This window comes from Nannobrachium achirus, assembly GCF_963921795.1.
Source record: "Nannobrachium achirus genome assembly, chromosome: 16".
In the NCBI taxonomy this organism is placed as follows: domain Eukaryota; kingdom Metazoa; phylum Chordata; class Actinopteri; order Myctophiformes; family Myctophidae; genus Nannobrachium; species Nannobrachium achirus.
The window spans coordinates 59,430,948-59,441,747 of record NC_137823.1 but is presented as its reverse complement, the minus strand read 5'-3'; the positions used below and the strand labels follow the sequence as shown (position 1 = coordinate 59,441,747).

At 40.7% G+C, this 10,800-nt stretch overlaps 2 protein-coding genes across 2 annotated transcripts; both read right to left on the bottom strand.

The window, feature by feature from the left end:
* Positions 1 to 1,833: 1,833 nt before the first annotated feature.
* On the bottom strand, positions 1,834 to 4,110 carry LOC308300611 (uncharacterized protein). The gene is made up of 3 exons (XM_080744483.1): positions 3,733 to 4,110; positions 3,529 to 3,597; positions 1,834 to 2,476 (listed from the first exon to the last, which is right to left on the bottom strand). The coding sequence occupies exons 1-3, from the start codon at positions 3,962 to 3,964 to the stop codon at positions 1,968 to 1,970; spliced, it is 810 nt and encodes a 269-aa protein (XP_080600609.1). The 5' UTR covers positions 3,965 to 4,110; the 3' UTR covers positions 1,834 to 1,967.
* A 235-nt stretch (positions 4,111 to 4,345) lies between these two features.
* Positions 4,346 to 8,088, bottom strand: LOC308301178 (uncharacterized protein; the record flags this gene model as incomplete). The annotated part of the gene is made up of 6 exons (XM_080745073.1): positions 8,019 to 8,088; positions 6,263 to 6,422; positions 5,970 to 6,176; positions 5,754 to 5,881; positions 5,380 to 5,646; positions 4,346 to 4,358 (listed from the first exon to the last, which is right to left on the bottom strand). Exons 2-6 carry the CDS (start codon positions 6,419 to 6,421, stop codon positions 4,346 to 4,348), a joined length of 774 nt encoding a protein of 257 aa, XP_080601199.1. The 5' UTR covers position 6,422; positions 8,019 to 8,088.
* Positions 8,089 to 10,800: the final 2,712 nt, after the last annotated feature.

The window sequence follows — 10,800 nt, the reverse complement described above, 5'->3', positions numbered from 1 at the left end:
AAAGCGACTTACAATAAGCAGATCACTATAATAAACAAGATAACATGTCAGAACATCAACGACAATATAACAAATGCATATGAATATCAATCTAAAAAAAACTATATAATCAGTAAAGAGAAAAAAAAAAGGATTCTAAAAAACCTAAAAACAAATGCTAGCTAGCTTCATGTATGGTCATTGAGTGTTTCAGTAGTGCTATGGAGTGTTTCAGTAGTGCTATGGGTTTAGGCAGGATACAATCCTGGTGTCAGTATCCTGGGTTAGTATTTTACAGTTTTTTTGAAGCGGTGAAAGCCGCTTCCAAGGAGTGGCTTTGTGTGTCCTATGTGTGTCCCCCACGTCCATATATGGTCATTTCAGTCCAGAATTAACAGGTTTTATCTGTCTGTAAATGTGTGTCCTGTGTGTGTCCCCCACGTCCATATATGGTCATTTCAGTCCAGAATGAACAGGTTTTATCTGTCCCGTACGTCCAGAATATGTGTGTAGTGTCCGTCCCGGTCTGATGATTGGATGATTAAAAATGTCCAATGAGACCATACTTTGAGAATTGGTCAAAATTCACATGACAATTCGGCCCTCCAGATAAAATCATTCATTCAGAATTCTGAGCTCTGGAACTCTAGAACACATACCGCTTCACTTCGAACCGAATGTATATACAGAGTTCATAGCTCTAGAATACATAGAATAAAAGTTCACCGCTTCACTTCGAACCGAATGTATATACAGAGTATATACATAGATCTAGAATACATAGAATAAAAGTTCACCGCTTCACTTCGAAGCGAGGTTTGATTTTTAATTTGTATCACCACTGTGACCTCTCCAGTCCTCCCCTCTGTGGGTCCTGCTGGGAAAAAAAACCTTACATAACGAGTTCCGTCCAGGAAAATGATACTGGTAAAATCAAAAGTCCAAGTCACTGTCCCTCTCTGGTATAATCCACAGCTAGCCGCAAATTGCAACACAAGATTTTTTTTAATCGGTTGAATCTAGGGTTGCAATACCTCCCATAGGCAGCCAATGCATCAAAACATTTTTTTTGCTATTTGATTGTATTAAACAACGTCAAACTCACCAATATTGGGGCTGTATGGAAAGCTTGGACTATCCTCTTTCTATCTGCAAAGTGTTTGTTTCATAAAAACCCAGCTTATACATGTTATGAGCTACTTTGTACCAATAAATTCATTTCTGGTGATTATCTTTTCTAAGTGCTGGAGTTTGGAAGCGCTCGTGGGAAGTCACTCAGCGGTCCAGTATACCAGCTGGTTCTAAATGTCACATAGCCTAATGCAGGAGGCAGCGGGACATGGCGTTATAGAAGACGAGCGCTTCCGAAGTTCAACAAGTTAGAAGGAAAAAAAAAATGTCTGCTCAGATTTAATGACAGATAACTCATAATATGTCTACGCTGGGTTTTTTTAAACAAACACTTTGCAGATAGAAAGAGGATTCTTCAAGCTTTCCATACAGCCCCAATATTGGTGAGTTTGACGTAGTTTAATTAGCCTTATTCACGGCCCGCCCACTCAGCATCCCCCGGGTGCTGAAGTCACATTTTGAAGGGGAAAATCCTACTATAGCCTATAGAGTTAACACAGAAATCGCAAATGTAATGCAGTTTCGGAATAGTAAAGTATAAAATACGGCTAGCATGATCAAGAACACAAGATAGTAAAAGGCACAAAGCATTATAATTTACTTTACCGTTCTAAATAATGATTTGTTGGCTTTAAGTCCAGCTATTGTTGATGTCAGCACCCGGGGGATGCTGAGAAATTCGCTGAGTGGGCGGGCCGTGAATAAGGCTTATACAAGCTGTTTTGATGCTTTGGCTGCCTATGGGAGGTATTGCAACCCTAGATTCAACCGATTAAAAAAATAATCTAGTGTTGCAATTTGCGGCTAATCCACAGCTAGGTCCAAGAGGCAGAGCAAAAGTCTCAAACTACTGAGAGTCAGTGTTCAAACTGCTGTGGTTCATAGTCTGCTGTAGCGGCCGTTTGACCGTTCAACACCCTAATGATCTGGCTTTGGTCTAGCGCTCCTCCCTGGGAGACGAGAGCCACGATCTGCACGTGTTCAGACGGCTCAGTCTTAGGGGTGCGCCTGGACTTCGTGCGAGTGCTGTGAGTGCTCGACTTTGCTTTTCGCTTAACACTGTTCTTTGGTTTCCTCCCTCCATTGAGCCGGAGTCGCTGTGCAAGCCTGAACTTTGGGCGGGGAATGTTGGTGACTCGCCGGAGAGCGTGTGCGTGCGGAGACGCCAGGCTGTTGGCACCGCTGCAGCCAAACGTGTTCATGGCCGCCAGCAGCACGGAAGGCTCCAGCAGCATGGAACGGTGCCTCACCATCTTTTCTATGGTCTTCTTCATGGTTTTGATTCCTCCTTTGAGTTCTCCTTTGTTGAGCAGCAGCGTTTCCGTAAAGTTTCTCATCGCAGAGCGGAAATCCCCGTCATCGACATCTGGGGGGAATAAAAGAAAGTAAGAGAGAGAGATGAGATCAAGAGATGATCTTGTATCTTGTATTACGTAGCCCGCCTCTGGCAAGGGCCCCGCCGGCACCTCGCGTGTATCAGGCGGACGCTGCTTGCCACTTTGCATGCCCGAGCAGACCGCGGAGGATCCGATTGCCAGACGTACGATAATTATCGTATTTGTACGATAATTTGACCCTCTGTACGATGTACGATCAATAATTCCAAAAATGCCCAAATGTACGATAATTTCGGCATATCATCAAAAAGAGCGTGAATTCACTATTTTCCCTGGCTGCTGATCTGGGATCTGGTTTGGCTTCTCAAAATAAGCCAGGAAATCAGTAAATCTGACCCTAGATCTGTACTTGGAGGCATTAAAAACACTGGTTGCATCTTTCCAGACCAGTTTCAGGCTTTTATTTGTGTAAGCTCCAAGAAGTTGCCTGCCTCCACACAGCAAATCTGATGCGTTTTTGTCACGCAGGAGTCTAAAACGAGGTCGTTTCTTACACTAAATGCGCATTTTTTGGTGAAATTACGTTTTTACGCGAGTGATTTCTCTTTTTTGGCCGTGTACGATAGTTTCATGTCAAATACGATAATTCTGAGCCTCCGGTACGATAATTCAACATTTCCCATCTGGTAACACTGCCGACAACAAAAGGTGATGGAGCCTTTTAACTGGTAGCACCTACTCTCTGGAATACTCTTTAAAAAAATATGAAATCAGGTGATGCCTTTAAAAAGCTGCTAAAAACATTTTTTTGTTGTAATATTGTATATTTCTATGTACAAGTACTGTTTTGCTGCTTTGTGTGTTAGTTATTTTATTATTGCTCCATTTCAATGCAATTAGCAATGTTCTTTTTTTATTAATGTTTATTTATTGTACAGTGCTTTTTATTAAATACATTTGCCTTACCATACCTATTAAATAAATACATATTTTACTTTTATATAAACACGTGTTGCTCATGCGTCTGTCCAGCACCTAGAGCTGAGATTTGGATCAGTCTGCCATTTTTCAGTAAACTGACCTGATTCTTCATCATCGACCACGACCCCTTCAGTGGCTGCCATGGTTGAACTTGACACCGGTTGCTCGGCTGTGGAGAGGGAAAAAAGAATAACTTCAATCGTCCAAGACTGTTATGTTCAATTACAAAGAAAACCATGTGCATGTCAACATGGTGCTGCTCAGACTAATCTCCAATAAAATAAAATAACAACATTAAACTGACCTGATGTTGGAGCATTATCAGACCCTTCACTGGCTCCTCCTACTATGACTGTTATTATCTCTGGACTGTGGTCGCTCCTCCCACTAGATGTATGGAGCGGAGCCCGTCCTTCTGTGCTGCCAAACTCAGACTTGTAAATGCGTTTATACAGGCTGGGAAGATAGGACCAAATCACCAATAAAGAACACAAGAACAAAACTATGTGTAAAGAAGGCCTGACTTTCAAAAACATATTTTTTAAAGGTATATTCAGTGATTGTATTTCATTCAAATAAAAATATAATTAGTACATTTTCCATTCATTCTCCTCACTAGAATGTGTGCTGACCATATAAGGACTTCCACCATGGCCCGTGTTGCGAGCATAGCTAGATTCTGTTTTCAGTGGTGGCCAGCCAGTCCTTGACCAATCAGGGTAGAGTATGGGCGTAGTTATGTTATGATGTTTAGTTATGATGGTCAAAATAAAAGTTTTGAGAACCACAGTCGCTCTGAATTAAGAACGTCTGCTAAATGCCTAGATTGTAAACTACTGAACTATTAAAATGCCACAGTCTCGTAGTAAATCAGTATCATACATATCCTGAAGCTGGAGACGTAGGCCTACCGATATTCAGTGATTGGGTCTAAAGATCAAGACGAGAACATTATAATGGTGTAGAAAATCTATAAAAAACGAAACATTTCCACACTGTGACAAGATGACCCCCGGCCACATCACTGAATACACCTTTAAGCGATCTTGACTTCGGAGATACTCCAATGTGATTCACGATTTAAATGTGTTTATCATTGAACATTAGACCATATGAATAGAGATTATATTTCTGTTTGCCTTTCAGGCTTTGTAAATAAAACTCAAACAGGGCAAACATGACAAAGAACTTAAATATATAAAGAAATGACTGACATATGAGCTTGAAGCTCTGCTACTTTACTTCCACAAAAAATATTTGAAAATGTATGAATATTTTTCAACGTGGACAAAATAAGTGTCATTGTCTCAAATAATTGTGATTAAAAGATGTAATAATTGTGGCCTAGTCGCATGGCAGCTTCCACCAGAGGTTTGTGAATCAGAGATCACTTTAAATTGTATTTAATAAAAGCACTATGTCATGTGTCATTTACCATCTTCACACACACACACACACACACACACACACACACACACACACACACACACACACACACACACACACACACACACACACACACACACACACACACACACACACACACACACACACACACACACACACACACACACTTTGGTTTCCGCCTAAAGCGCGGAAACCACTAGAAGCGGCGTCGCTTTGATTTGGTTCCCTCCGTTTGTTTCCCCAATCCCTATTAAAATGCTCGAGTAGCCTAGTGTAGTCTTTCCAGTTGGACTAAAAGATAAATATACCAAACAAAATTTTCAAAAGCAAAACTACTCTGCATCAAGAAGTTTATTAGGTAGGCCATAAAAGTATGTCCTTGAGCGCAGGGGAATTATTTTGGGTTAAAACTGAATCCGGTTTGATCTTTCCGGCAAATTGTAGTCCTTTGAGTACTACAACATGACGTGTTGTGGTTTCCGCTCCAGACCGGCGGTTACAAGCTCGAAAAGTGAAGTGATCCCAGACTAGTCTCCATAAGTACCTGTTGCAGAACCTCAGGTCAGGGCAAATGGAGCGGTCTGCTGACTTGTGCACATAGTCGTCTCCATACTCCACCTGCAGGTCATACTTAAGAGAATCGTGCGCTGAGGCTGGCGAGTGACCAGCCTCAAACAGCCTGATCAGCTTCTCCACTGCGGCATTGCCCACGTCCCGGTAGCGCAAAGCAGCCGCGTCATGGAGGTTGTGATTGTGGACGTGGCTAAGTTCCACAATGGTTGGATAGGCTGGTATGTGGGGATCAGCGCTCCTGCAGTGAAAACAGTAGGCATGCAGTTATGTACAGCAGTGGAAGAACTCAGACCTCAATGATTTATAGACATTAAAGCGTGTGTATTGGATATTTGTGTGTTAGACCTGCTCAGGCGATGAGTCTCATTTGGGAGGCGCACAATGGTGACTTTGAGTTTAGCGCTGCAGTTTAGGTTTTTATTCTTCCTGTTTGACTTTACGTTCCGGGTCTTGTGTTGGCAACGATATTCTGTCTACAATAGGAAAAATAAATAAATTCAATTGTGGGAACTTGTGGGGACACCATTCAAAAATAAAAATAAATAAAAAAACAAGACTCACTTTTAAGATTGTCTTTTTGCCTTTACTAGGTCTGACAATAGCCACTCTCCATGTAACCGGCATGGACTTCAGCCACACCTGTAAGTCCTCCTTGGTGTTAATGGTCATCCGTAACGTGGCCTCGAAACTGAGATGGTCCCTGGGGCTTGGTTGGCTCACTTCCTCGTACCGACACACATGGTACTGATAGTCCTTTGGTAGATATTCCTTCAACACAAAGACAACCAAATGTACACAGTTGTTTTCTCAGCTGAATCATTTGATAGAGTTGTTTACCGACCCATAGCACATACCATCAGTTCAGGGTGTTGGTCCATATTTATGTCCATGGATGGGCAGGTTGGCAGCTTTGCAATGTTGGCATTCCCCCCAACTGGTGGTCTCTTAGGTCCAGCAAAGGTGGGCGTTATGGACATCTTATTGGGGACTGGAACACGGACATCGTCGGACATGCTACAAAAAGAAGCACCCGTCTTCAAATCCTTCAATAAGCTCTGATCTTTACTTGCCTGGCTCCAGCCAATAGACCCGCCCACTCTCTGAGTGGACTGCTTCTCTTGGTCTGGAGGTGTCATATGACGCGTCTCTTGATTCGGTTTCTTGGCTAACCGACCAATGAAATCAATGCAAGACAGAGGAGGGGTGCGTCTAACTTTTGAAAATCAACAGAAACAGTTGAGGGAGGGGTGGCTCACCAGAGTTCTTAATTGTCTCCTTTGAACTTCAGAATAGCTACAACTACAAGTGTCGATAGCTCGTTAGTGATTCTCTCTAATCAATGAAACATCAAAGACAATGACCTGTTTGGTGCATGTCACAGAGGGGAGGGGGAGGAGGGAATTTTTTGTGTACACAAGTCAAACACAACCCCTCCCACCAGATCTCTTGTGATTGGGAATTTCAACTTTCAAATCCCCTCCCCTTTGTAATCAAATAGAATAGGGACAACTTCAGACTCAAGCTCCAGTGTAGAGTCTGAAATCAGGCTAGATCTTTACGGCCTCACTCAGCTTATTACCCAACCCAGCAGGGTGAGTGAGACCTCTCAAACATCACTCACTCATTGTAACTACAGACAAGTCTAAAATCACCACGAGTGAGCTAGTGTATGTTGTCTATGTGATTACTATATGATTTACTGTACCCGTAAAATACAAAAACCGAAGGCCGGTAGCCACAAAACAGTCGTAGCTAGAAACATTAAGACCACCTTGAATCACAAACTGCTGAATTCAGACCCGAATTTCAGAGTTCACAGGTCGAGGAAGCATGGTTTGATTTTAAATCCAAATTCCTCGCTACTTTAAACACCATGGTTCCCAGGAGATATGGGTGAATTCGGAAATTCTGGAATAAATAAAACTCAAGAGAATAAAAATAAAAATACAAGCAAACAAACAAAAGTACAAGTCTAAACTCATCAAATGCTTCAATAGAGACTCAATGTAAATAAACCATGTGCTTTCCCGAGCTTATCCTTTTAGTTGACCTTGTACCAGTGAACTGTACTGTCATGAAACTGTACCTTTTCCTATGCAAACTTCTAAAAAATACTGCAATCAATCAATAGGATGTGAGATTAATAATAGCTAGACAATTGAATTCACACAAGGGCTTGAATATTGAGTGCAATCAGAGCTTCAGAAGGTCCTAGCCTACATGTACTGTAGAACACACACACACACACACACACACACACACACACACACAGGACTAACAGAACGTAACATTCCAAAAATGCTTTGTGAAATGGAAGTGGAATTTCTATTTTGTCAAATGATTGATTGATTGAATACTTTATTAGCAGTTTGCATGGGAAAAGTACAGGACAGTTCAGATAAAAGGTCTACTAGACTTAATAATAATAATGATGATAACCGTAAACACAGCAAGCTGTAGTAAAAAAAAAAAGAAACGAATCTGTTCTGAGATGATACAAAACAGAGCTAAAATATCTACAAGAATTTACAAGTTAGGGATTTAACAGACGCGAGAACAAATGCAAACATAAAAGCACAAATACAAAATACACGTGATGAATAAACAAACCTCGCTGGGTGAATCTGATGTGATTTGTATTCTCCTTTAGACTCAAACACTACCAGAAATAAACAAACGTTTCTCTTGTGTGTTTAGGTGTAACCACTAACTGTGTCCTCTCCGGTCCTCCCCTCTGTGGGTCCGGCTCGAAACAGCACTTACACAACGAGTTCCGCCCAGAAACGTAAATACAAGTAGTGGCAACACAAACTGACCTTGAAATAAATTCACGAATAAAGAAAAATACAACAAACACAATAACATTAAGACTTAAAGCAGTTATAAACAGATGACAGCTTCCAGTGTTGAACTCTGAAAGTGCGTCAATCATTATGGACTTTATAGTGAGTTGAGGATTTAAGTGGTATGATCTGTCAAACTCTATAAACCAACACTGACATATAATAATGTGTACAGAGTTATTTACATTATGTAGGCTACCTTATGCTAGGTTTTGAAGGCTATCTGTTTTATATGATCAGCAATTCAGCAGCGAAGTGTGATGTCACTTCCGTGAAATGTCGCCCTCTACGGGGTTCATGCTGGTATTGTTTTGTATTCAAATCGCCATTGGTGAATTTGCGATCACCGCATATAAGAACTGTGTTAAAAATATAAACACACCATGTGCGCGGACATGCTCTCAGCGACAGTCTGTCCCAGACACGAGTGTCTCTCTGTAGTTTCCAACATTTAGGACAGCGTTGATTACATTTTCTCTGACAACAGGCTATATCAGATATGAATGAATATCATAAACTATGCAGAACCCCCCGCTGACAGAAACGCGCACATGGTGTGTTTATTTTTTTTAACACAGTCCTTATATGCGGCCATCGCAGATTCCCCAATGGCGATTTGAATACAAAACAATACCAGCATGAACCCCCTAGAGGGCGACATTACGCACAAATGACGACATGGCTTCGTTTCTCTATACCGGTAACCAGTTTATTAAAATAATAAAAATGCATTTAGAGCATTGTAACTATGTCTGAAACAGTGTCATGCATGAGGGTAGCCGCAAATTGCAACACTAGATTTTTTTATAATCAGATGAATCTAGGGTTGCAATACCTCCCATAGGCAGCCAATGCATCAAAACAGTTTTTTGCTATCTGATTGTATTAAACGACTTCAAACTCACCAATATTGTGGCTCTATGTAAAGCTTGGAATGTACTCTTTCTATCTGCAAAGTGTTGGTTTCAGAAAAAGCCACAGTAGACATGTTATGAGTTACTTTCTATCCAAGAAATTTGGTTCAGGTGATAATTTTTTCCAAGTCCTGGAGTTTGGAAGCGCTCGTGGAAAATCCCTCAACGGTCCTGTGACCACCTGGTTCTAAATGTCACATTATGCAGGAGGCAGCGGGACATGGCGTTATAGAAGCGCTTCCGAAGTTCAACACTTAGAAAATAAACCATGTCTGCTTGGATTTCTTGACAGAAAATAAATCATAACAATACGGTGGATTTTTCAGAAACAAACACTTTGCAGATAGCAAGAGTAAATTCCAAGCTTTCCATAGAGCCGCAATATTGGTGAGTTTGACGTCGTTTAATACAATCAGATAGCAAAATAACGTTTTCATGCATAGGCTGCCTATGGGAGGTATTGCAACCCTAGATTCATCCGATTATAAAAAATCTAGTGTTGCAATTTGCGGCTAGCATGAGGGCTAGGCCACGAGGTTGCATGACACTAATAAACTAATTCATTCACTCTTACAATTGCATCCGTTGTATGGTTATGCAATATAACAAATACAAACAATACAGGCACTAAACACCACAATATTGGAGGCGGGTATGGCTGGTCACCTCACCTCCCTCAGCAGATTCTTGCAATATTACACTGCATGTGTCTGTATGAGTACGCCATATGCTGGTTGCATTCGGCAATTTGTGATTTATTGGTTAAGCTGAAATGTTAACATATGATTTTGCCAGGTCATAATATGACTAGGGCTGGGACTTTATAGGCCCATTCCCACTGGGCCAGACAACAGATACAAAGAATATCTGCCACAGATAAAAGTAATATCTGTGGCAGATATATTTTTTATATGTATCTATCTACCATCCACTTTGAATGGAAAAATAACTGGAGAAAGAGATTTTTTTAATCCGTTGTTTGGCCCAGTGGGAATGGGCCTTTAAACTGATTAATTAATTACAGAAAATTAATGCGATTATAACAGTTAACGCATTTTAATCGCACTTGCACCACAGAACCTTCAGTTTCGTGCATACCGATCATAGCGATGCACCAACCAAGAAGAGACAACAAACGCAAAGGGAGAAGTAGCGGATCAGAGCGCTTTGCTTGGCCCAGTGGATGAGAAATTTAGATTTAAAAAAACTCACTCGTTGATTCACTCGTACAAAATGTGAGTTACTTGAAAAAAATGCTTCTTGGGTCAATATGCGATTAAAATTCCGTTAATTAATTACAAAGCCTGTAATTAGTTTGATTATTATTTTTTAATCACATCCCAGCCCTAAATATGACTAAAGATTAAAATACATAGCTCTACTTATTGCGTAAAAGAAAAAAAGAAAAAAACAGTGTGTAGAGTGGTGAATACATACAACAAGAGCAACTGACAACACCAGAAATGTGGGATTTCTTGTATCGTTTGTGTCAAACTCTAAAAGCAGTGTATGATCTGTCAGATTCTATAAACCAATATCAACAAATAGTGTATAGTTATATCAAAATTAATCTGTTTAATGGTTATGCAATGTAACAAATACTATGAATCCAGACAAAGGCAGAATCACCCAACA